At 43.5% G+C, this 27,924-nt stretch overlaps 2 protein-coding genes across 2 annotated transcripts; one reads left to right on the top strand and one right to left on the bottom strand.

The window, feature by feature from the left end:
- The first annotated feature begins 7,933 nt into the window (after window positions 1-7,933).
- LOC146673239 (uncharacterized) lies at window positions 7,934-27,779 on the top strand. Its single transcript, XM_085401857.1, has 3 exons — window positions 7,934-13,867; window positions 25,404-25,513; window positions 26,212-27,779. Exons 2-3 carry the CDS (start codon window positions 25,496-25,498, stop codon window positions 27,124-27,126), a joined length of 933 nt encoding a protein of 310 aa, XP_085257983.1. The 5' UTR covers window positions 7,934-13,867; window positions 25,404-25,495; the 3' UTR covers window positions 27,127-27,779.
- Window positions 18,138-20,867, bottom strand: LOC146673240 (uncharacterized). The gene is made up of 4 exons (XM_085402637.1): window positions 19,220-20,867; window positions 18,737-19,048; window positions 18,472-18,623; window positions 18,138-18,184 (listed from the first exon to the last, which is right to left on the bottom strand). The coding sequence occupies exons 1-4, from the start codon at window positions 20,272-20,274 to the stop codon at window positions 18,138-18,140; spliced, it is 1,566 nt and encodes a 521-aa protein (XP_085258763.1). The 5' UTR covers window positions 20,275-20,867.
- Window positions 27,780-27,924: the final 145 nt, after the last annotated feature.

The raw sequence follows: 27,924 nt of genomic DNA, 5'->3' as shown, positions 1-27,924 counted from the left end.
AGACTCGAGCTTGGAAGTGTTTGTTATGCCATTTGTACATAATGGTTAGAGCGCCACCTAGTGGAACGACTAACTAATCATGAATGAATGAGTTGAATTGTTAGCTGGTGGTTAAATGCATGAATTCCATCAATGTGACATCACATCGGACGTGCTGGTTTTAGGTGTTGGGCGTGGCTCGACACGCCGGGGTGCGAGGGCCCTCATAACGCTGCTTGCAGCTTTAATTATTATTATTATTATTCCGGCAAATGAATTGGCCATTTGAGGGCCTAAACATGCTCGAAAACTCATGAAATTTTGCACACGCGTCAGGTCTGGTGAAAATTTACGTATTTTAATGTTCTCAGACATGGCCAGGGAAAATTAGCTCAGTAGCGCCACCTAGAAAAATGAAAAACGCGAGCCCCCGGTATGGGTATGACCTACATGTTTGAAAGTCGGTACACCTATAAAATGTTCAGAGTCGAACAAAAAAGTCTATTATGGCAATGTCCTAAACCCAACAGGAAGTCCGCCATTTTGGATTGAAGGTGACATTTTGGCTATGATTTTACCATTTCCATGCCTCGAACTTTAACGAACTCCTCCTTGGGATTTGGTCCTATAAACTTCAAATTTGGACAGTGTCAACTACACCCTTGTGCCATGTTAAATTGCGGAGCTTTTGAGTTTTCACAATACTATGAGGCCGTGGCGCCATGGCGAATTTCGATGACTCGCCATGAAAATCTTATTGCCTCTCATTTTGTCATACATTTTCTGACCTTGACCAAAGTGAACACATATGATAAGGCTCCACCCCTGAACATATTTCAACTGCCATATTTAAAATCAAGGACAGCGCCACCTAGTGGGAACAGGAAATGTCATGTTTTACACTTTGGGATACAGTATTGTGATGGGTAACATCTGCAGCCTCAAATTTCTCCAGGAAAGCCTTAAGGAGTTGGTCTTGGGTTACAGTGAAAACTGTGACTTTTCGCAAAAGGGTGTGACCCCAGCGGCATGGCGAACTTTGATATCTCGCCATGAAGAAACAAATTAGTATAACTCAATGAAATCCAGTCTGATCAGTACCAGACTTTACAGGCATGATGTCAGACCTGCCCTGAACAGATTGATGTGCCCATTGTCGGGAATACGGACAGCGCCACCTAGTGGCAACAGGAAATGTCATGGCTTTAATTTTGTTGTACTGATTTTCACAGGTTCATCGTGGCCACCTCAAAAGCGGTGAATATCACCATCAGTCCCTCGTGATGCTTCAGTGCAAAAATTGTGACTTTAAACTGAACGGCGCACCCTGGTGGCAACGCCGTCCACCATGAAAGATGAAGTGGCTTTTGAGGGGCTTGGAAAGTCTATAGAGGCTTGAAATTTGGCACACACCTCCAATGTGACGAAGGCTTTGATGTCATGTGATCATTTTCATTGAATAGCGAGAAATGGCTCCACAGCGCCCCCTACAAACTTTCAAAATATCAGCCCCAGCTCTGTGTTTTATGTATGAGTCTTAAACCTGGTAAGCTTATAGGAGATATCAAGATGTACAAAAAAGTCTCTTGGAGCAATATCCCAAATCACACAGGAAGTCAGCCATTTTAAAATTAATGTGTAATTTTGGCGACATTTTCCCCTCTTTTCAGGCTTCATACTTTGACGAACTCCTCCAAGGGATTTCATCATATTGAACCATTCTCCAGTGTGTGGAATCTAAAGACCTTTGTGATGTTAAATTGCGAAGCTTTTTACGTTCAAGGAAACGGGGTGGTCATGGTGGCACGTGGAGTTTCAATCACTGGCCAAAAAGCAGTAATCTGCTGTCACTCAAAATCAAAATATTCAATCTCTCCCAAAGGTCGCAGGTGTGATGAGACTCGAGCTCGGAAATGTTTGTTATGCCATTTGTCGGTAATAGTTAGAGCGCCACCTAGTGGGACGACTATAATCATGGTTCAATGAGATGAAATGTTAGATGGTGGTTAAATGCATGAATTCCATCAATGTGACATCACATCGGACGTGCTGGTTTTAGGTGTTGGGCGTGGCTCGACACGCCAGGGTGCGAGGGCCCTCATAACGCTGCTTGCAGCTTTAATTATTAGGGCCCGAGCACTGATAGTGCGAAGGCCCTATTGTAATTGCTCTGTTTATTATTATTATTATTATTATTATTATTATTATTATTATTATTATTATTATTATTTCGGCAAATGAATTGGCCGTTTGAGGGCCTAAACATGCTCGAAAACTCATGAAATTTTGCACACGCGTCAGGTCTGGTGAAAATTTACGTATTTTAATGTTCTCAGACATGGCCAGGGAAAATTAGCTCAGTAGCGCCACCTAGAAAAATGAAAAACGCGAGCCCCCGGTATGGGTATGGCCTACAAGTTTGAAAGTCGGTACACCTATATAACGTTCAGAGTCGAACAAAAAAGTATATTATGGCAATGTCCTAAACCCAACAGGAAGTCCGCCATTTTGGATTGAAGGTGACATTTTGGCTCTGATTTTACCGTTTCCATGCCTCGAACTTTAACGAACTCCTCCTTGGGATTTGGTCCTATAAACTTCAAATTTGGACAGTGTCAACTACACCCTTGTGCCATGTTAAATTGCGGAGCTTTTGAGTTTTCACAATACTATGAGGCCGTGGCGCCACGGCGAATTTCGATGACTCGCCATGAAAATCTTATTGCCTCTCATTTTGTCATACATTTTCTGACCTTGACCAAAGTGAACACATATGATAAGGCTCCACCCCTGAACATATTTCAACTGCCATATTTGACATCAAGGACAGCGCCACCTAGTGGGAACAGGAAATGTCATGTTTTACACTTTGGGGTACAGTATAGTGATGGGTGACATCTGCAGCCTCAAATTTCTCCAGGAAAGCCTTAAGGAGTTGGTCTTGGGTTACAGTGAAAACTGTGACTTTTCGCCAAAGGGTGTGACCCCAGCAGTATGGCGAACTTTGATGTCACGCCATGAAGAAACAAATTAGTATAACTCAATGAAATCCAGTCTGATCAGTACCAGACTTTACAGGCATGATGTCAGACCCGCCCTGAACAGATTGATGTGCCCATTGTCGGAAATACGGACAGCGCCACCTAGTGGCAACAGGAAATGTCATGGCTTTAATTTTGTTGTACTTATTTTCACAGGTTCATCGTGGCCACCTCAAAAGTGGTGAATATCACCATCAGTCCCTCGTGATGCTTCAGTGCAAAAATTGTGACTTTAAACTGAACGGCGCACCCTGGTGGCAACACGGTTCAACATGAAAGATGAAGTGGCTTTTGAGGGGCTTGGAAAGTTTATAGAGGCTTGGAATTTGGCACACACCCCCAAATGGAGGAAAGCTTTGTTGTCATGTGATCATTTTCATTGAATAGCGCGAAATTGCTCCACAGCGCCCCCTACAAAATTTCAAAACCACAGCCCCAGCTCTGTGTTTTATGTATGAGTCTGAAACCTGGTAAGCTTATAGGAGATATCAAGATGTACAAAAAAGTCTCTTGGAGCAATATCCCAAATCCAACAGGAAGTCAGCCATTTTAAAATTAATGTGCAATTTTGGCAACATTTTCCCCGCTTTTCAGGCACCGTTCTTTGACGAACTCCTCCAAGGGATTTCATCACATTGATGCGATCTCCTGTGTGTGGAATCTAAAGACCTTTGTGATGTTAAATTGCGAAGCTTTTTACATTCAGGGAAACGGGGTGGTCATGGCGGCACATAGAGTTTCAATCACTCGCCAAAAAGCAGTAATCTGCTGTCACTCAAAAACACAATGTCCAATCTCTCCCAAAGCTCATAGGCGTGATGAGACTCGAGCTCGGAAATGTTTGTTATGCCATTTGTGCATAATGGTTAGAGCGCCACCTAGTGGAACGACTAACTAATCATAAATGAATGAGTTGAAATGTTAGCTGGTGGTTAAATGCATGAATTCCATCAATGTGACATCAGATCGGAGGTGCTGGTTTTAGGTGTTGGGCGTGGCTCGACGCGCCGGGGGTGCGAGGGCCCTCATAACGCTGCTTGCAGCTTTAATTAGGGCCCGAGCACTGATAGTGCGAAGGCCCTATTGTAATTGCTCTGTTTATTATTATTATTATTATTATTATTATTATTATTATTTCGGCAAATGAATTGGCCGTTTGAGGGCCTAAACATGCTCGAAAACTCATGAAATTTTGCACACGCGTCAGGTCTGGTGAAAATTTACGTATTTTAATGTTCTCAGACATGGCCAGGGAAAATTAGCTCAGTAGCGCCACCTAGAAAAATGAAAAACGCGAGCCCCCGGTATGGGTATGACCTACATGTTTGAAAGTCGGTACACCTATATAATGTTCAGAGTCGAACAAAAAAGTCTATTATGGCAATGTCCTAAACCCAACAGGAAGTCCGCCATTTTGGATTGAAGGTGACATTTTGGCTCTGATTTTACCATTTCCATGCCTCGAACTTTGACGAACTCCTCCTTGGGGTTTGATTTCATAACCTTCATATTTGGTCAGTGCCAACTACACCCTTGTGCCATGTTAAATTGCGGAGCTTTTGAGTTTTCACAATACTATGAGGCCGTGGCGCCATGGCGAGTCATCGAAATTCGCCATGAAAATCTTATTGCCTCTCATTTTGTCATACATGTTCCGATCTGGACCAAAGAGCACACATATGATAAGGCTCCACCCCTGAACATATTTCAACTGCCATATTTGACACCAGGGACAGCGCCACCTAGTGGGAACAGGAAATGTCATGTTTTACACTTTGGGGTACAGTATAGTGATGGGTGACACCTGCAGCCTCAAATTTCTCCAGGAAAGCCTTAAGGAGTTGGTCTTGGGTTACAGTGAAAACTGTGACTTTTCGCAAAAGGGTGTGACCCCAGCAGCATGGCGAACTTTGATGTCACGCCATGAAGAAACAAATTAGTATAACTCAATGAAATCCAGTCTGATCAGTACCAGACTTTACAGGCATGATGTCAGACCCGCCCTGAACAGATTGATGTGCCCATTGTCGGGAATACGTACAGCGCCACCTAGTGGCAACAGGAAATGTCATGGCTTTAATTTTGTTGTACTGATTTTCACAGGTTCATCGTGGCCACCTCAAAAGCGGTGAATATCAACATCAGTCCCTCGTGATGCTTCAGTGCAAAAATTGTGACTTTAAACTGAACGGCGCACCCTGGTGGCAACGCTGTTCACGATGAAAGATGAAGTGGCTTTTGAGGGTCTTGGCAAGTTTATAGAGGCTTGAAATTTGGCACACACCTCCAATGTGACGAAGGCTTTGTTGTCATCTGATCATTTTCATTGAATATCCCAAAATGGCTCCACAGCGCCCCCTACAAAATTTCAAAACCACAGCCCCAGCTCTGTGTTTTATGTATGAATCTGAAACCTGGTAGGCTTATAGGAGATATCAAGATGTACAAAAAAGTCTCTTGGAGCAATATCCCAAATCCAACAGGAAGTCAGCCATTTTAAAATTAATGTGCAATTTTGGCAACATTTTCCCCTCTTTTCAGGCACCGTGCTTTGACGTACTCCTGCAAGGGATTTCATCATATTGAACCAATCTCCAGTGTGTGGAATCTGAAGACCTTTGTGATGTTAAATTGCGAAGCTTTTTACGTTCAGTGAAACGGGGTGGTTATGGTGGCACTTAGAGTTTGAATCACTCGCCAAAAAGCAGTAATCTGCTGTCACTCAAAAACACAATGTCCAATCTCTCCCAAAGCTCATAGGCGTGATGAGACTTGAGCTCGGAAATGTTTGTTATGCCATTTGTACATAATGGTTAGAGCGCCACCTAGTGGGACGACTATACTCATGGTTGAAGCAAATGAAATGTTAACTGGTGGTTAAATGCATGAATTCCATCAATGTGACATCAGATCGGACGTGCTGGTTTCAGGTGTTGGGCATGGCTCGACACGCCGGGTGTGCGAGGGCCCTCATAACGCTGCTTGCAGCTTTAATTATTATTATTATTATTCAGGCAAAACAAGGGCCTTTTTGAGGGCCTAAACATGCTCAAAAACTCATGAAATTTTGCACACATGCCAGGTCTGGTGAAAAATTTTGTATTTTAATGGTTTTACATATGAGCACTGGGAAATGGCTCTACAGCGCCACCTATGCCTTGTTAAATGCAGCCCTACGACCACATCGTTTGAGCTACACGTATGAAATTTGGCACACATGTGTATCATGCCAAGACGAACAAAAAAGTCTGTGGGCCCATTGACGCAAACCCAACAGGAAGTCCGCCATTTGGAAGAGAAGGTGACATTTTGGCTCTAATTTTGTCATTTCCATGCCTCGAACTTTTTCGAACTCCTCCTTGGGATTTGGTCGTATAAGCTTCATCTTTGGTCAGTGTCAACTACACCCTTGGGCCATGTTAAATTGCGGAGCTTTTGAGTTTTCACAATACTATGAGGCCGTGGCGCCATGGCGAATTTCGATGACTCGCCATGAAAATCTTATTGCCTCTCATTCTGTCATACATGTTCCGATCTGGACCAAACAGCACACATATGATAAGGCTCCACCCCTGAACATATTTCAACTGCCATATTTGACATCAAGGACAGCGCCACCTAGTGGGAACAGGAAATGTCATGTTTTACACTTTGGGGTACAGTATAGTGATGGGTGACATCTGCAGCCTCAAATTTCTCCAGAAAAGCCTTAAGGAGTTGGTCTTGGGTTACAGTGAAAACTGTGACTTTTCGCAAAAGGGTGTGACCCCAGCAGCATGGCGAACTTTGATGTCACGCCATGAAGAAACAAATTAGTATAACTCAATGAAATCCAGTCTGATCAGTACCAGACTTTACAGGCATGATGTCAGACCCGCCCTGAACAGATTGATGTGCCCATTGTCGGAAATACGGACAGCGCCACCTAGTGGCAACAGGAAATGTCATGGCTTTAATTTTGTTGTACTGATTTTCACAGGTTCATCGTGGCCACCTCAAAAGCGGTGAATATCAACATCAGTCCCTCGTGATGCTTCAGTGCAAAAATTGTGACTTTAAACTGAACGGCGCACCCTTGTGGTAACGCGGTTCACCATGAAAGATGAAGTGGCTTTTGAGGGGCTTGGAAAGTTTATAGAGGCTTGAAATTTGGCACACACCTCCAAATGGATGTAGGCTTTGTTGTCATGTGATCATTTTCATTGAATAGCGCGAAATTGCTCCACAGCGCCCCCTACAAAATTTCAAAACAACAGCCCCTGCTCTGTGTTTCATCTATGAGTCTGAAACCTGGTAAGCTTATGGAAAATATCAAGATGTACAAAAAAGTCTCTTGGAGCAATATCCCAAATCCAACAGGAAGTCAGCCATTTTAAAATTAATGTGTAATTTTGGCGACATTTTCCCCTCTTTTCAGGCTTCATACTTTGACGAACTCCTCCAAGGGATTTCATCATATTGAACCATTCTCCAGTGTGTGGAATCTAAAGACCTTTGTGATGTTAAATTGCGAAGCTTTTTACGTTCAGGGAAACGGGGTGGTCATGGCGGCACGTAGAGTTTCAATCACTCGCCAAAAAGCAGTAATCTGCTGTCACTCAAAAACACAATGTCCAATCTCTCCCAAAGCTCATAGGCGGGATGAGACTCGAGCTCGGAAATGTTTGTTATGCCATTTGTACATAATGGTTAGAGCCCCACCCAGTGGAACGACTAACTAATCATGAATGAATGAGTTGAAATGTTAGCTGGTGGTTAAATGCATGAATTCCATCAATGTGACATCAGATCGGACGTGCTGGTTTTAGGTGTTGGGCATGGCTCGACGCCCTCATAACGCTGCTTGCAGCTTTAATTATTATTATTATTATTATTATTATTATCCTACCCAATTACATGTTTCTTTTAATCAGAGTATGCTGTTTGAATGACTTTACAATATCATTTACATTGCGTTCCTTACATTTTCCCAAATTGTATGTTATATTAATCCTATATTTCCGTTTTAATATTTCTAATGTTTGCCTTGTTTTCTTCACTGTCTGGTCTGCCTCTGTCTCACCTGTCCATACATGTCCCCAACAAAGGATGTTTTAATTCACCACTATTCCAGTGAAACACGAGTCTCCCATCTTCCTGCTACCGGTCTGGAGTTTTTGTTCACCAAAGCACACACCAACTTCATACTGATGGACAGATCACTGCCCTTTTGCCGCCTTGTCTGATTGTGTTTTCTGGCTTTGGTTCACTTCACCTCACTCTTCCCCATTCTTGTCATTAAATCCGGCCGTTCTGCAACCATGGCAGCCATTAACTCTATGGCTTTATTCATGGTGTATTTTACCCCTTCACCAAAGGCCGTTCTCGTTTCCAACATTATATTTGCAGTGTTCGTCTATCTATCAATATCTGCGGAGTATTTTTTTAACGAGTATCCTATTTTCTAAAGCACAGCATGTAAAGGGTAGCTCGGTTAGCAGGATGCTAGCATGTAGCGCTTAGTGAGACACGCCTCAGACGAGTTGAGCAAAGACCCCGTCTGTGTACTTTATACGTGAGCAACGGATTTAAATAAAGTTAAGGTTTCAAAAGACAAAATTGAAGATGAAAAACAATATACTTACCGGAGAGCCGCCAGGGTTTGCCGCTGCCATCTTGGCGCTCCTAAATTCAAAACTGCCTCTGCAGTCAGGCATGGGAGGCATGGAAATTGTCATTGAGTTAGTCAAACGTTTTCCTTAGTTCGAGTAGATGATAAAATAAAATAAAAATAACTGGGATTTTAAATAGGACTAGGCGTTCTGTAATGATCTCTATTTAGGAGAAAAACTTAATCACTCGCCTTTAAACAGCTCTCTTTTAGGAAACACACTGCTGGCTAACGGTGTCATGTGATCAAACAGCGTAATTTAATTGGCTGAGAGCCACTCGACTCGATCTGGTGCTGATTGCTCTGGCTTGGGTCATTAAAGTTCATCATTTTTGCAGTTGAATTTTTGCAGATGAATTTTTTTCAGGTGAATTTTTGCAGGTGAATTTTTTTCAGGTGAATTTTTTGCAGGTGAATATTTTTGCAGGGAAATTTGGAGGATAAAAATTCAGTGTCTGATTCTGATGATACTATATTTCTTCCATACATTTGCAGTTTGGACGCACAGGTGTGAACATCTCCCACAGCAGGGGGAGGACTATCCTCCACCCGTAATGCTGCAAATAATGGTCGGCAAAGTCATGTGACATTAGTGATGTTTGTACTAACTTGATTTAAAAGTCTTTACTTTAAAATATATGCTGTTCAGTAGTCGACCTTAATCTTACAGAGAATGTGATCATTTTATTGATAATTAAAGTCAGTCATATATCCACAAACACAACAAGATGAAAGTCAGTGATGCTGCTCGGTTTTCAGTCCTGAATATCACGGCACAAGCAGGATTCACTGCACTGTTAATGTTAGCTGTGTTATATTGCTGTCTCTGTTCGGTGGTGTCGAGCCAAATGGACTTTAACGTGTGTTTGAACGAGCTGACGGTTCACTCGTTAAGCTGAAAGAAAGATGCTTTAATCACAGCAGTCACACATGTGTCCACTGTATCATCTGGAAACTCTTCTTGTTTTGTAATAACACAAACTAAATCCTCCTTCTTTTGTGCTGTTTTGCAGCAGTGTGTACACCTGAGACTGTCACCTGTCTGTCCTGCACTCTCTCTCTGCTTCTTTCTCTCTGATTGTGGAATAAAAGTATGAACATGTGTTTATAAGTTACACTTGTGTTTGAATCCTGCAGCTTATCACACATTTGATTTCCATGTGTGACGACTGCAAGTGTCCAGAGTGAGGACAGACTGAGGGACCCACTGCTGCACATCATCTGTGAGGCTTTGCACCCCTGATGATCCACCAGGACAAACTCAACAGTGTGAGGAAGAGGAGGAGGAAGAGCCAGCAGCAGCTGACAGATGGAGAGAATAGACAGACTGTTTCCTGTTTGTGAAGGACTGCTAGATAAGTTTAAAATAATTAATTGTCTGTCCTGAATCAGTCTTATTAGGTAATGTTCAAATAATTTGATCATTCCAGTGTTTTCAGTGTGGGAGAAAGTACTTAGGGCCTTCAGGTTACACACTATGAAAGGCAGCAACAAGTTTAATGTTCAGAAACCTAAAGTATATATCAGCAGCAGAATGGAGCTAAAAATAAATGTTTGTTTCAGTTATATGAAGCTTTGAGTATTTTGGATCAGTAGCACTGCTGTGTTTGTTGTATCATATTGCTGTGATTGTTTATATGCTTTATATATTCTGAGGTAAGTTGATCTATAATGTTACATCATATTCTATAAGGATGTTATGTGTTTGTAGACTTTCTGCCCAGTTTGACCCATTTAGTAGAAGTCAGCCTGTTTAAGGCTCTGATATCTATTCTGTATGACTTGTAACTGTCCCTGAGACAGTTAAAATAAAGTTGGTTATTTCATGTTTCTGTGATAAATTCATGCTTAATTTAGTTCATTTATTTATAAGATAAGATGATAAAAGTTTAACATTAATTAAAAAACATGTCTAAAATATGTGATTACAAAATATGGGTTTGTTAAATATGTAAAGTGCTGTAAAGTTTGTTTGAGGTGAAGTTTGTAATTGTCACATGACCAGAGTTTGGTTGAGAGCACAACCATGGCATTGTGGAGCTAGCATGGATACATGGCTACCGATGCATCTACAGCCTCAGCGTTAATGTTATTCTGCATGTGGTCCAAGAGGCGCAAACGGTATGGTTTCGTGTATATTGTTTGTATAATGTTGCATACGTGTTCTACAGTGGTAATGAGAGGACATTTTTGTGATATCCATTATTGTGCATTTTCTCTGTTCTGCTTGCACAAGACTGTTTATGGACACTGATATGAGAGACTGATAAGCTCAAAACATTTATGTTGTAAACTTTGTGTTTCTTCAGTTTTCACGGTGTCTGAAGACAATAAGAGTGAGAGAGAGAGAGAAATAAATTTCCGAAGACATCAGTATGATGCGTGGCCATTCTTTGTTGGACCCCTGTAGTTACATGACTTAAAGCAGTTATGACATGGTCTGATTTTCTCACCCAATAAAGGAATATTTAATATATCAGTCTACTCTTCATTCTATCAGAAACAGTTATCACAGCTCGTACATTTTCATTTTGCACATATATGTAAGCATTGAGCCAAATTTAGTAATGCCAACAAATTAAATGAACAATATTTGTCTCTTACATATGATACATCTATACGTATTTATACACTGTAAAAGATTCTTGTCTTTGAGTGAAGATTTATGGTGATGGGAAATATAAATAACTGAAACTTGAATCTTTACTGAAGCTCAGTGTTTGACACAGAGTTCACTCACATGTGCTGTACCAGTGTAGCTCAGGTGGCAGAGCAGGTCAGCCAGTAATCAGAAGGTCGGTGGTTCGATCCCAGGCTGCACCCTGGCTGGGCAGCCTGGGATCCTATGGGCAAGATACTAACCCCTACTGGTGGTGGTCAGAGGGCCCGGTGGCGCCTGTGTCCGGCAGCCTCGCTTCTGTCAGTGCGCCCCAGGGCAGCTGTGGCTACAATGTAGCTTGCTATCGCCTGTGTGTGAATGGGTGAATGACTGAATGTAGTGTAAAGCGCTTTGGGGTCCTATGGACTAGAAAAGCGCTATACAAATGCAGGCCATTTACCTGCACATGTGACAATAAAAGTGAATTGTTCAAGTTCACTGCTGTAATAACTAATAATGATTAATATAATAACTATAATATTGGCCATATTATATTTACACTGACTTTAGTCTCATGAACAACATAATTGTTATTTACTAGCTAATCTTAAAATGACTGTTCAGTACAGAAATGAAGCCCAACAATCATGTTTTACAGTCATGTGGTCTCAGCCTCAGATACTTATTAAATCACACAAAGCTCGTGTAGAAACAAACGAACAAATGAACAAAATATGTTCTCCTTCATTTCTCTCAAACAAAGCTGTATGAAACGTTTCCAGCGGTTAGTATCATGGTTGCTAGGCAACCTGGGCAGCGCGACGGAGATCGACCGGTATTTCACAAGCCTCGCACTTCCGGCCTTAGCGGTCTTTGAGTACGCGGCCCTTGTGGACCGTTAAGGCTGCGTACTTTAGGGCTGCCGAACCTGAATAGCTAGGTTTCATTTGACGTAGACGTAAAGCGCGAAATTTGACTGGCGGTCGGAAGTGAAAAAGATAAGCGCAAAATCACAGACAGACAGTACGCAAAATGCCTATGTCCTGTTGTGTTTACGGATGCTCCAGTAGGTCGACCAGAGAAACTGATAAACGGTATTTTAGGGTACCAAAAATAGCCCAACGAAGAGGAGAAAAATGGAAAATTCTAACCGAAAAACGTAGGAAAAAATGGATTTTAAATTTACGTTTACAGTCGGGAGGAGCAGAGTCTGCCAATGCCCGTGTCTGCAGCGACCACTTCGTCAGAGGTAATGTTATGTTTGCAAACGAACTTATTAGCATTAGGTTGTCGTTAAATTCTCGTTTACTTAGTGCTTTTAAGTTAGTAGTCTAATATTGACTTGATTGGGACTATAGGCTGCCCAAGTGCTTTGGATGACGAAGAGTCGGAGGACTGGGCTCCGACGGTCAATCTCGGCTACGAACGAAAACCCAGATCGGAATCAGTTCTCAAACGAGAGAAAAGAATGAAGCTTAAGGCAGAACAGCATCGATGTGCAGAGGCGATTTTGGATATGCAACAGACGGCTGAGAGCCCGAGACACCCTTCAGAGGTGTCTCGTTAGACCGCTGAGAATGGTTTACCTTGAAACAAACAACTGTCATTCTAACGAAGTCCTAAGGATGTGGCATGTTTGTTGACGTTAAAGCCGCTACCGCTAACTGTTAGCGTGTTTAAGATAAAGCAATATAAGAACAAACACTCACCCTTGCAAACACCAAACTGTATCCATCACGGAGACGTTTTGTTCCAAGGTTGTGGACCCACCCGCTGACAAAAAAATTGTACGCCTCCAGACTCTTGAAAGCTTTCATTTGCTGCCTAGTGTAGTAAGAAGTCTGGAGGACCAAGTAGTTGGTGATATCCACAGCCTCGATAGTAGGCAAATCCTTTACTTCTGTGGTGTATTCGGACATTTTCAAAGAATACGGATCACGTCCGATATATTTTTTTAACTGTCTGTTTATATCTCTCCCGAGAAACAGGGTCTAAAGTTGCACAATAGCTGCTCTCCTGACTCTCCACAGTGTCCTCCATGTTTACTTCCGCCCTCCACTCAAAAATCGCGCTGCCTCCGCGCGTAATCAGAACCACGTGACCGCAACCCAACTATTGGGATACAGCCTAAAGCTGTTCCAATTCTCAGCACCGGTCCTCTCTTTCCCTGAGTCCTTAGCAAATCTCCTTCCCACGATGACGTTTCCATCGAGGGCAAGAAAAAGAGTTAAGGAAAAGGAGATAGGCGCTACTTTTGAAATAACACCCCACATGGCTACGTTGGTCTGCTTAGTCACGTGACCGCACAGCAACAAATCACAGCAGAGCCGGAAAAGGAGGCAGAGCAAAGTGTGTGTGCAGGAGAGGAGTCGAGCAGAGAGAGCTGCTTTTTCATGAAACGGGAGTAAAGTAGTAAACTTGCAGGAACATATACCACTACCAACGTTGGGATTAATTTCTGCATCGATCTGCACACCCTTGTGTCCTGGATCGTAGCCGAGATCAGCGTGAACCACGTGGGTCTCTGCTCCCTGATCTGTTTCTTAAGACTTCCAGCTTCATCACGGAGTTTCTCTCGGTTTGTGGGCTCATATAAAGGTAAGCACCGAGCCAACTTTAATGTGGGTTCAGTTTATGTTGTTGCTGTTAAGAATAATAGATTGCTTGGTATACACTGGAGTTAGACAGTCTGTAGAGCAGAGGCGGAGCCGGACATTTGAAACACCCGGGGCTTAGCCCTAAAGGGTAGTATGCATGTGGGATTTTTTTTATTTATTTATTTATTTATTTATTTATTTATTTTGGGGGGGGGGGGGGGGGGTTAGAAATGACTGAAAGATTAATAGGCTCTGTTTTGAGTTTTGTTCAGAAAAGAATGACTTCATATAGCGAAAAATATATATCTCATATGCAGAACACCTTAAACTAGTTTTTTAATTGAGCAGCAAGGCAGAACAAAGTCGGAGTTGTATCAAGACACGAGGACTAAACCCCAATTCAACCAGACCCAGAACTGATCCGGAATTAAAACTGGACTACAACAGTTCAAAATCAGGACTATATAGGATTTAACCAAGACAGAACAAGAATCAGAACTAGATGATAGTAGCACTAAAAAATCATCATAGACCTGCACTACACTTGTTTTTTTAATTCTACCAAAGTCCACTATTTAGATTGAGAAAAGTTTATATAATTATTTAGCCTTGTTGTGCAAACAAGCCTGCATAACTTAATAAATGTAGAATTTGAAAAATAGCAAACCTAAAAAGAAACACTAGGTACGAGATACATGAGTACCTATGATACGGTGATACTTTTGGTAAACAACCATTTGACTAACATGTGTGTCTCACCTGCTCTTGTTCATCTCTGTTCTGTCCTCATTCTCCTCTCTGTTCCTCTCTCTCTCTCTTTGTGCTGACAATCATCAAATATACAGTTGAAACCAGATATTTACAAACTCTTCAGATCAAAACAAACACTTTTTTAATTGTAACATCAAATCAGACTAAATGTTTATTTTTTTAGATTGATAAATAAAAAAACATATTTGTTAACTTTAAGAGGAAAGAGAGAAATTGTCTGTATTTCTTAATTGCAAATGGCACCAAATTGTATTAAAAATTGAGCCACACTTATGGAGCTCCACAGTTCTTTTTCTGGTTTGGTTGACATCTGTTGATTTTCCCCATTTCCACCAATTTGCTCACATGGACTCTACTAACCTATCAGAAGCTTCTTCAGCTCAGAATGGAATCGTCTGGAGTTTTCTTATTAATTAACAATAAACTTAGTGTACATGTACTCCTAAATTTGATCAAAGTGATAAAAAATAGACAGCTGTCTCTCTTTATTCTGACATTTAACTAATTCAAAATATATTTCAATATTTATCTAAAACAAAAGTTTAATCTAAATTGATGTTGTACAGTAAAAATGTTTTATGTTTTCTCCCTAAAGTGTATGTAAATATCTGGTTACAAATGTGAATATCCTGCTGTGTACTGAAATCCCTCTTGTTTTGCATAGAAATATACTGAACAACATACAAAACATAACATATAAAATAACATTTACCTGAGTTTTTTCTTTGAAAGATCCCTCTATTTTCCATTCTTATATTTCAGTACATAACTGAAACTGATTTAGTCGGGGAGGGTAAGAACTGGAAATATGAAATAAACACACATAAGCTAAGACTCTCTAAAAAAATAGCATTTGTTCGGCTTTTCATTTCGCCATTTGTTGATTCACTTGAACAGCAAGTAACGTAATATTGGTCAAGTGATCAGTTTGATATCAATCTTTCGTGATGCACCGTCATATTTACATTATTTGTACGGTACGAATGATTTGCTTTGGTACCTGGTCAAACTTGAGCTCTCCTTAGTATGGCTGGCTCCGTCTCTCCAACAGAGCACTCACAGGCAGCAGCTGCCCCGCCCCCTCGCTCAGTCGCTTAGTGCCTGAGCTCGGATCATACCAATATCAGGGGGGGTTCACGCACAGTCGTAAATTCCCACAGTGTGCACTATGTGCTTCGAATATTGTGTGTACTTTTTGTTTTATGCAGTTGTCAGCCAGGCATCTAACTATGAAAAAATTACACTCCAAAAGACCCCGGGCTTCTGACAAAACAACCCGGGCTTAAGCCCAGTAAGCCACCCCCACGCTCCGCCCCTGCTGTAGAGTTTGTGATTGTCTGCAACATTATAATCTGGCGGTTGCTATGGGGTAAGAATACATACAGAAAAATAGTCTTTGAATATGAACAAAGGGTGCAGGGCAGGAGAAGAGCCAACCCCCAGGACAGGAAGCCACATGTACAAGCATTGGGGGAGGGCAATCAGCCTTTAGAATAGGACTTCATAGGGCTTTGGAGTTGACGTCACGCCGCAAAGCATTGTGGGAGCGCAGCGCCATTTTCGGGGTCTACGAATCAAAACAAACACACAGTGTTGGAACGACGACTACAAGAAAGATGCTTAAAAGCAGCTCAAAAGAGAATGGACTGTATAGAGACCGATTGCGTCCAGAGGCGAAGTGGCGGTACTTGCAGAAAATAGCGTGCATTGGAAATATGGACCCGTATGAAATACGGCCGTGGAGTGGAAACCCTGAAGACCAACCGCTACTGACGTAGCCTGACATATTTTCGTGCCTTATCTGTGGAGTCAGCACGTACAAGTCGTCATTCAAACAAAGGTAAGTCAGCTCGAGTACTGCGAGTGAAACGCGTTTGATTTCCCTGCAAATAGGGCTGCTCGATTATGGCAAAAATGATAATCACGATTATTTTCATTGAAATTGAGATCGCGATTATTTGACGATATTTATTTAACCCTTTAAGACCTACTATAGAACCAAGTCCGCCAGAGCTTATATTATTTTTTTACATGTTGTAGTGCCATTTGTGGGAGCATTTCAAGTTGCTATACAACTGTTATAGCCCATATTTTAATAATATGTATGCATTAAGTCCATAGTAACTACATTAATTGCAAAAAAGTGCAATAAACTACAAAAAAATTGAAAATTGTTTTTGTTTTTTAACATATATTTCTACTTGGAGAAATTTAAGAGGTTTATCCCTCAAAACTTTAAATACAAAAAAGTTTATTTTGAGTGTCTTCATAGTTTTATTTTGGAGATACAGCAATTTTTATATACTGCAGGAAAAACAAAAACAATCCTATGATGCAAATTTGCAAAGAAAACAGCAGGTGCATCAAAATAAACTATTTCCAGCAGTGCAATTCGAGTTCTAAGCATCCCAGAAACTATTCAGAAAAGTCAAACATGACCAGTATAGGCTTTTAAGGCCTACAAGTAAAAAAAAAACTACATTTTCCGCGAAAATGACATCACTTCCGGTTTCGGGCAGGAAATGGCGGACATGTGATAGTTAGCGGTGACGTCTGTTTCAATGTGCCAAGTGTTACGAACAGCTGATCGGATCGGCAAAGCGTGTTTCTGGAATATTATGTTTTTGTTCCTGCAAGCGCTTTTTATGCAATTTATGTGGAAGGAAACCGTGACCGAGGACAAGCTGATGGCATAAGATGTAAGTTTCATATGCAAAACAAATTATTGCGCTAGCTTACACGGTTCAGGTTCTACAGGGATTTAAAAATAGTTACACAAAACAGAGCGTGCTGCTCTGACCGGCTTTAAAGGGTTAACAATAACAATGTATTGAATAATGACTTTAAAAAATAATATAAAATAGTGTGCAACACCACTGAAGTTTTTTTTACCTCTCTTTTCAACCAACGGCAGTCACTCTCCTCTCCAAATAACTTCTGCTTAGCTTTCCGAGCTTCCCTCGGGACCTCTTAATCAGCGGTCTCCAACCTTTTTGCGCCACGGACCGGTTTATGCCCGACAATATTTTCACGGACCGGCCTTTAAGGTGTCGCGGATAAATGAGGGAGGGGCTAATAATCGGCTCAGTCATTTTTAATGATCGTTGAAAGCCCAGATCGTAATGTTAGGTGAGGCTGTGTGCAGGCAGGAATAGGACCCAAGGTGCAGACTCCAGAGACAGAACTTAAACCAAAACAGCTTTAATGCTGAACGCAAACATAACATAACTGGAAAAAACTCAAAAAAACAAACTAACACCAGCGGATTGACAAAACACACAGCAAAGTAAACGGTAGATCGCGACACAGACACAGAGAAACACTGGGCTAAAATACACAGAGGGAGCAATCAGGGAATGGGTAACAGGAGGGAAACACAGCTGGGACAAATCAGAACTGACGAGACCAAAGAAGCGTAACCTGAACACCCTGAGAAAAGACAGAGACCTTCAAAGTAAAACAGGAAACACATAACACAGACACAGGCTCATAAGCAGGCACTACAAAGGGAACAGAGACGCGGGAACAGGGCACACACAAACACTGACTGAACACGGGGATATAGGAACTTAAGATACACATAGACGCGAACTAGACAAGGGGATGCAGGTGATAGGGGAGACAGAGCAACTAAAGAAGACAGAGACATAAGCCATAAGACAGAACTCAAAGAAACCAAAAACTAGAAAGTATAAATAATATCATAAACTCCAAAAACCCTGGGTCGACGACCCAGGCATCCTAACAGTACCCCCCCCCCCCCCCCCCCCTTAAGGGCTGGCTTCCAGACAGCCCTAACCAAAACATCAAAAAACAAAAAAAAACAAAAACAACCCAACCAGGGTGGGCGGCGGGGGAAACAGGACGGAGGGCTCGAAACAAACCAAACAAGGAGCCAGAAACAACAAAACAAAACAAAAAAGTGCAAACACTGGAGCCCGGAAAGCAACAGAACAAAACACAGAAACAAAGTCCAAAACAACAGCACCAAGGCCCAGGCAAAGTCCAAAAGCAAACAAACAAAAGAGCCCACGAAAGGCGCAGAGGCCCAGGCAATAGTCTCAAAAAAGTTCAGGGGGGCCGGCCCGGAGGCTGAGAGCACGATAGTCCAATCCCGGGCAGTTCAGGGGGGCGGCCCGGAGGCTGATGGTCCAAGAGCCCAGAAAACAGTTCAGGAGGCCGGCCAGGCAGAAGGCACCGGTGGCGACGGAGCAGATCAGGAGGCCGGCCGGGCGGGAAGCAGCGATGGCGACCGAGCAGGTCAGGAGGCCGGCCGGGCGGGAGGCACTGGTGGCGGAGTAGTTCAGGGGGCCGTCCATGATGGCGGCGTAGTTCAGAGGGCTGTCCATGACGGCAACGACGTCCAGTCATCGGCCGGACAGAACGTGCAGGACGAGCAGGCCGGACAGGATGTGCAGGCCGGACAGGATGTGCAGGCCGGACAGGACGTGCAGGCCGGACAGGATGTGCAGGACGAGCAGGCCGGACAGAGCGAGCAGGCCGGACAGGACGAGCAGGATGAGCAGGCCGGGCAGGACGTGCAGGCCGTGCAGGATGAGCAGGCCGGACAGGATGTGCAGGCCGGGCAGGACGAGCAGGCCATGCGGGACGTGCAGGAACAGACAGATTGGAGACCTCAGGGGCAGACAAAGCTGAACCCTCGGAGACTGGACCAGGCGGAGCTGCAGAGGCTGGGGCCGGACCAGGCAGAGCTGCAGAGGCTGGGGCCGGACCAGGCAGAGCTGCAGAAGCTGAGGCCGAAGCTGGACCAGGCATAGCCGAGGCAGAGGCTAATGGCGGCTGGACGGGCTCCTCGGGCCCTCCAGCTGACGTGGCAGAAGGCTGAACGGGCTCCTCGGGCCCTCCAGCTGACGAGGCGTGAGGCTGAACGGACTCCTCGGGCCCTCCAGCAGGAAGAGACGGCTGAAGCGGCTCCTCGGGCCCTCCAGCAGGAAGAGACGGCTGAAGCGGCTCCTCGGGCCCTCCAGCAGGAAGAGACGGCTGAAGCGATTCCTCGGACCCTCCAGCGGAGACAGGTGGCTGAAGCGGTTCCTCGGACCCTCCAGCGGAGACAGGTGGCTGAAGCAGTTCCTCGGACCCTCCAGTAGAGACAGGTGGCTGAACGGACCCCTCGGACCCTCCAGCGGAGACAGGAAGCTGAACGGATGACCGAGGAGAGGAGCGACGGTGGCGTCGCTTCCTTCTAGACGAGGGAACAGGAACCGGTGGAGAAACGGAGACCTCCTCCTCATCCTCCGACCACACAGCCGCCAGGAAAAAGGCAGGCGAACGGACAGGCGAACAAGGTCCCAGCTGGTGTGAGGAAGGGGAGGAAACCTGCAGTGGCGATGAAGTAGAGTGTGCGTTGTCCTGCGGCAGCGGTGGGGAAGACGTAGTGAGGGAGAGAGCAAGCTCACTAGCCCTGACCTGCTCTCTCCAGGCAGTTATGGTGTTCCCCAACTCAGTGTCCTTAGCGAACTGGCTAAGCTGGGGATTATGCCGAATGATGGCCTCCACCGCGCTCAGCCCCACTGCCATGGTCCTTAAATCCGGGGACTGGGCGATGCGGTCGAGCAGGCTCACCATCCGCTCCATCTCACCGTAGAACTCAGAAGAAAAAGAGTCTGCAGGGTCCATGTTCTGGTCGCGATCTTCTGTTAGGTGAGGCTGTGTGCAGGCAGGAATAGGACCCAAGGTGCAGACTCCGGAGACAGAACTTAAACCAAAACAGCTTTAATGCTGAACGCAAACATAACATAACTGGAAAAACTCAAAAATAAACTAACACCGGCAGATTGACAAAACACACAGCAAAGTAAACGGTAGATCGCGACACAGACACAGAGAAACACTTGGCTAAAATACACAGAGGGAGCAATCAGGGAATGGGTAACAGGAGGGAAACACAGCTGGGACAAATCAGAACTGACGAGACCAAAGAAGCGTAAACTGAACACACTGAGAAAAGACAGAGACCTTCAAAGTAAAACAGGAAACACATAACACAGACACAGGCTCATAAGCAGGCACTACAAAGGGAACAGAGACGTGGGAACAGGGCACACACAAACACTGACTGAACACGGGGATATAGGAACTTAAGATACACATAGACGCGAACTAGACAAGGGGATGCAGGTGATAGGGGAGACAGAGCAACTAAAGAAGACAGAGACATAAGCCATAAGACAGAACTCAAAGAAACCAAAAACTAGAAAGTATAAATAATATCATAAACTCCAAAAACCCTGGGTCGACGACCCAGGCATCCTAACAGTACCCCCCCCCCCCCCCCCCAAAACATCAAAAACAAAAAAAACAACAAAAACAACCCAACCAGGGTGGGCGGCGGGGGAAACAGGACGGAGGGCTCGAAACAAACCAAACAAGGAGCCAGAAACAACAAAACAAAAGAAAAAAGTGCAAACAGAACAAAACACAGAAACAAAGTCCAAAACAACAGTATAAATAATATCATAAACTCCAAAAACCCTGGGTCGACGACCCAGGCATCCTAACAAGTGAAGCTGTGGGTTGTGGGAATGAACCATAATGTTTTATCTAGGGGTCTAGATTTATGCCTGTAGTGCACTGCCATGTAAATAATTTGCATTTACTGAATATATACTGACTGAGTCCCACTGTTCAAAAGTTGAATAAAGAAACAAACTAATTTTTGCCTCTTTTTTTTAATTTTATTGAAACCACCTTATAGAACATCACATCAGTTACAATGTAGAATCCATGTCATTTATCAGAATCAGAATCAGAATACTTTATTCATCCCGAGGGAAATTAGGGGTTACAGCAGGCAGCACGCTAATGGCGCATGCGCACTCACAAAGGAACCTTCTGACCAACTTTACACAAACATCACATTGGGCAGACATGTCAGAAGGTAGGCTGATAGGAAAAAACAACGAAAATACACTACATGAGGTAAGAGGAGGAGAAAAAAAACTCCACTCAGACTGAGCTCCTAGTGGGAGAACAGTTTGATAACAGAAAAAACACCTCAGCACAAAAGCACATGACTATCAATGCACCATAGAAACACGAGACAAGCAACAGGGGCGGGTAAAGGGTAAGAGAGAGCCGGTGTAGACAGCGCATCCGGTCCTGCAGCATCTGTGCTGGTCCAGTTGACTGCTATCTTCCCCGGTAGGGCACAAGCATCGAAGGCGTTGGAAAGGGAGGGGGGATGAGTGAGTGCTTATCAGTGTAAGTGTGTGTGTGTGTGCGTGTCCATAGTTTAGCTGAGACAGTGTCCTTCGGCCTATCAGGCTAAGTAAATAGTCTTCCAGCCAATCCAGGTGTCCTTGCATGGGATGGGAAGAATAGCCGTAACACAGTCGTTATCAGGGAGTGATTGTTCGGCTCCAGCCTCTGGCCTGCAGCTGGTGCCGTTATGGGGGTCCGCAATCTCAATGTTGATTTTGTAAATTTCCATGCGAGCAGCCCAGGAGAATTTTTGGCTGCCCTAACACTCCGACACTGGCCTCTCGATCTCCCGTTGGAGAGCCACGATCCTCCCCATGATGATATCAAACTTCTGTTCCATGGTGTTGCCATTCTTTTGATTCTGAGACCTCAAAGCTGCAGTGATCTGTTCCGTGATGTCGTCCAACTGTCGCTCAAGGGTCTCATTTTGAGCAGGCCTCTCTCTGATGTTTCCCCCCATACGCTTGAGCCTTCACAGCAGCTGTAAGCATCTCCAAGGTGTTGACCATATTACGTTCGTTGTGAGAGGTCGCGCCTCATCTCATCTCTTCAATTCCAGCGGGCAGCCTTAGGGGGGTTTGAACAGCCGGTTCCGCTCTCTTATTTCTCCGATAAACCAGGGCCAAGCCAACTCCAATCAGCACGAACCCTGTTATCATGGTTCCGAATAGATAGATATCTTCAGCGTCCTCGATCGACAGTCCCGCCAGACACATGACTCTCCAGTTCTGCCACCCGTCCATCGTGTATCCGGCAGGGAAAGTCCCTCCAGGGCACTCGGGCTCTCCCGAGCCCAGACTTCTCGTTGAGAAAAGGGTGTCAATAGCATTCAGAGACCAGTTAATCAAATCCATAATTCTCTTTTAGGTTTTAGAGAATGACCGTGTGAGTCTATTCCAGGGAAAGTAATGCACACGAAACAGACAAGGACATAGAGGCTAAGCAGGGAAGATAAGGGTGAGGAGGAGAGGAGAAAAGTGCGACCGCCTTCGCTGAGAGCCAAAGAAGAAAAATGATTTTATAGTTTACAAATGACAAAATGTTTACACAAAATCACGAGTGTTTACATGATATCACTCACTACTAACATTACTTTATTTACTGTATCTTTTGAAAAAATACAGCAATTTTAACAGCACAAGACTTAAGAGTATTTAACAGGAGCAGGTTTCATTTTTCCCTGGTTTTATTATCACACTGTTCACCAAAACGCAGCAAACCTTCACCATCTTATCCAGAAGGGTCACCTCTTCACCCTCACAAGGAAGAAGTAATCTGATTGGCATGGTGGTATGTTTGAAGCAGGTCCCTTGTGTAGCACTGGAACCCAGTCACGATGTGATTCATCCATTTAATAGGCTGGTTTGCTGCAATAATGCCAAATAATTAGCAACTCTATAAATAGAAGGTAGTTCTGCAAAATCACTCAGTAGAATGTTTGTTGTCATTTGCTATGAGCTCAGAGCGCATAGAAAATAAAACTAATAGGCTATAAAGATTGATATGAACATATTTAGAACTTACCGGAATGAAAATGTCTGGAGCACCAACAGATATTTGGAGATGGAATAGAACTGCACGTCAGCTCGTCTCACAGCTGCTCTCCAGGCTAGACGCCTTTGTTTGGTAACATCGATACACGAGCTGCCTCGTGTTGCTTCCAGGTTGGGAAAGAATGAAAAGATAAACCATTTTCAAGCTTATTTTCTTGCTGGTCGTGCGATCGAACATTGCAGCCGACCACACAGCAAATACGAACCATGGCTGTTGTCTGTGCCTTCGCTCCCTTTTCACTTGCGCTAGACCCCCAAAATGGCGGATCGGGCCAAAATCCTTTCCACGCCCACCCCCGTGACATCACGCTCCAAAGCCCTATTCCATTACAGAATACAGAATACATGCCCCAAAATGTATTCTGTAACGTATTCCGTTACGTTACTCAATGACATTAACGTATTCTGAATACTTTGGATTACTTAATATATTATCATGCTTTTTACAACAACGTGAATGTACTATTGCTGGGTGATTCATTACTATTACTGAAGGTCCGCGACTCCGAACTGTAGTAAAGGGACCTCTGACTAATACGGCGGGGTCCCTGTCGGCTCGTAGCCGAAAAATAGCTTTACTTTGTTGTGTGGGTCAACTTTTCTTGCGAGAGACAGAGAGAGGCGTTGAAAGACTGCTCCAACAGAACTTATTGTTTTCGGAGGAAAACACGAACACGGTGTACAGTCGAGTCTTAATAGCTTACTTACAACTGGGCTCGTCAGGCACTCTTCTTGGCTGAAGTGGTTATTATTATATTTACATGCTTCCAGCTCCCATTTTTCCTCGATGACAGCTCGTACTTTTCCACTCCCCCTTTTCTCCCTCCTCGCGCTCACAGACCCATAATGTGTATGGCAGTCCATTCTCCCTGCAACACGGACTACACTGCCCATGATGCTACATTCTTTAGAGCTATGCTTGTAGCATTCTGCCTGTTAGCTTAGCACAACAACAACGAAAAGGCGCTCTCTCACCCAGGAAACACACAGTCGCAGAGAGCAAGAGAGCGTCGCCCTGTAACCATGGCAACCGTAACGCTGCCGCCTGGAACAACAGAACGTAGCTGTCAAACAAAACCCAAACAGTCCTGACCCGCGACAAAATGAAACAGGAAAGTACCGCAGTGTAATCCATTTATTTCAACAAAGTAACTGTATTCTGAATACCACCTTTATAAACGGTAACTGTAACGGAATACAGTTACTCATATTTTGTATTTTAAATACGTAACGGCGGTACATGTATTCCGTTACTCCCCAACACTAAAGGAAGAGGAGCTCGTGAACTGGAACCACCACAGCAAAAGAGAGTGAAGCCATATGTGCAGAAGAATGCAGTGACATATGATGTTCCTTCTTCCTGATATTGCTGTCATTCGGAACCGCTACGTTGATCACTACGGCCGTCTTCTTCTGTTTGTCTACCACCACTATGTCCGGTTGGTTAGCCACCACCATTTTGTCCGTCTGTATCTGGAAGTCCCACAGGATCTTAGCTCGGTCATTCTCCACCACCCTTGGGGGTATCTCCCATTTTGACCTCGGGACTTCCAGGTTATACTCGGCACAGATGTTCCTGTACACTATGCCGGCCACCTGGTTATGGCGTTCTATGTATGCCTTGCCTGCTAGCATCTTGCACCCTGCTGTTATGTGCTGGATTGTCTCTGGGGCATCTTTACACAGCCTGCACCTGGGGTCTTGCCTGGTGTGATAGACCCCAGCCTCTATGGATCTGCACATATATATATATATATATATATATATATATATATGCACCCAGGCCTCTGGTAGAGGACCCAAGCTTGAAGGATAAACCGCCCGCAGGGGCGTGCTGGGTGTTATTATTTATATATGTATATATATATATAGACATATATATGTATATGTATATAGACATGTATATATGTATATGTACATGACGGCATTGCTGTCCAGCATTGTGTTTATCAAAACTCTTTTTACAAATCCTGCTGCGTGTGTGTCCCCCAGGTGATTAACAGGAGGAGAAGAGTCTGGTGGTGCAACGGAGGAACAATTTCATCCATTTGGACTCAGCTCAGCCACTACAGAGGAAACAATCAATGACTTCAACACAAAAGGTGAGAAAAATATCACAGTTACAATTAGGGATGCACCGATACCGTTGCTGGTATCGGGTATTGGGGCCGATACTGTAAAATGTGTGTGTACTCATATTCGTAAAAGTTAAGCGATACCATGAACCGATAATAATGTAGCCCGGATGGGAATTTGGGAGTAGATACTCATAATTCCCATGGACTTAAACGCCACGGTAACATAAGGTGTTCACAGTTGATGTTTTGTGATGTAACTGTACCCAGAATGTAATTTGCCCTGTAATATGTCACAAGGTAAATACAGGTAATTAGAGCAATCAAACTGTTATGTTAATCATAAAGTATTATTTTATGGTATGTAACTCTGAATGGAGTTTAAATATTGTTCAGAGTTCTAATTTCTTGTAACAGAAGTTACAAGAAAATACAAAGATCATATTTTATAAGCACACATTGAAACAACAATATCATCAGTTGAACTTGAAATTTCTTATGCGTAAAAGATTTTCTCTGCTGATCAATATTTCTTCAATAATGTCATTTTCATTACAACTCTCATTGTAGCACATCATTGTAATGTGATACTGCCACCAGAAGGTGGTGGAAACACACCAACAATGTGTTTGTTGACATGTTTGATTCCACCAATGAAGGGAGTTTCAGTTTGTTCCACGACTGCATTTCACTCACTGCCTCTGTTTGTATCTCTGTCACTGCAGGACCAACATGGAGCGAGAAGTCAGCGCTCTCAGGAGGCCGACAAACCTCACAGAAGAAAGGGAGAGAAAACCTACAGCTGTGATGAGTGTGGAAAGTCTTTTACCCTGGCTGGGAACTTGAAAAAACACCAACTCATCCACAGTGGAGTTAAACCTTACAGCTGTGACTTGTGTGGAAAGTCTTTTACCCAGGCTGGACACTTGAAAAAACACCAACTCATCCACAGTGGAGTTAAACCTTACAGCTGTGACTTGTGTGGAAAGTCTTTTACCGAGGCTGGAAGCTTGAAAAAACACCAACTCATCCACAGTGGATTTAAACCTTACAGCTGTGACTTGTGTGGAAAGTCTTTTACCCAGGCTGGACACTTGAAAAAACACCAACTCATCCACAGTGGATTTAAACCTTACAGTTGTGACTTGTGTGGAAAGTCTTTTACCGAGGCTGGACACTTGAAAAAACACCAACTCATCCACAGTGGAGTTAAACCTTACAGCTGTGACTTGTGTGGAAAGTCTTTTACCCAGGCTGGACACTTGAAAAAACACCAACTCATCCACAGTGGATTTAAACCTTACAGTTGTGACTTGTGTGGAAAGTCTTTTACCGACGCTGGACACTTGAAAAAACACCAACTCATCCACAGTGGAGTTAAACCTTACAGCTGTGACTTGTGTGGAAAGTCTTTTACCCAGGCTGGACACTTGAAAAAACACCAACTCATCCACAGTGGAGTTAAACCTTACAGCTGTGACTTGTGTGGAAAGTCTTTTACCCAGGCTGGAACCTTAAAAAAACACCAACTCATCCACAGTGGACTTAAAGCACACAACTGTGAGTTGTGTGGTAAGGCTTTTGCTCTAAATAGCGACTTACACAGGCATCTAGTTACCCACTCTGGAATTAAGGCGTAGAGCTGCGACTTTTGTGGAAAAAGTTTCAGTGACAAACGGTACCGAAATATTCACCTACGGATTCAGACTGGAATTGATGTTTCCTGCTGTGATCAGTGTGGGAAACTGTTTACAACAGATGCACAGTTACAACAACACACTGAGGAGAGACCTTATAAATGTTACCTGTGTGAGAAGACTTTTAAAGCTCCAAATCAGCTGAAAAAACACCAACAGATCCACTCCAGAAAGTAACTCTAGAAGTGCAGTTACTGTGAGGATGTATTGATTTTTTATCTTGTAATTTTAACCTGATTGTTTGGAAAAACGTCTGATCAGTAAACTTATGGAGTTATACTGAATGAACTGTTTGGAAAAATGAAGAAGTAACCTGAGTTTTATAGTGTAAACAGTAAAATGTAATTGGACGTTGGCAGAGATGCTTTTTATTTCAGGCGACGTTCAGGATAAAAACGTTGAAGGAATTCTCTGATTTACAATGTCTTTGTTTAGGAGTGGAGCGAAGCACACTGATCCATTTCTCAACCCTGTCGTCACTGTGGTGGTGGGAAAGCGTTTCTCTTTGAGCTTTGTGGAAAAACCTCCAATCACGAACGGGACCTAAAACCACATCAACGTAGACACACTGGAGACAAAATGAACTACTGCAACGAATGTGGGAGAGGCTTCCACACACCAAGTACATTAAAAATATGTCTGTGAAGGTTCTCAGTCATCCAGGTCATCGTAGTCAAAGGAGCTTGCAAAGAAAAGCGTCTGGACTTCTTTAAGTTGCTTGAAGACGTTTCACCTCTTATC

This window comes from Rhamphochromis longiceps, linkage group LG3, assembly GCF_057381845.1.
Source record: "Rhamphochromis longiceps isolate RC_006_pf linkage group LG3, R_longiceps_female_GT1.1, whole genome shotgun sequence".
NCBI lineage: Eukaryota > Metazoa > Chordata > Actinopteri > Cichliformes > Cichlidae > Rhamphochromis > Rhamphochromis longiceps.
The sequence above is the reverse complement of the archived record's forward strand: the minus strand, read 5'-3'. Positions and strand labels throughout refer to the sequence as shown.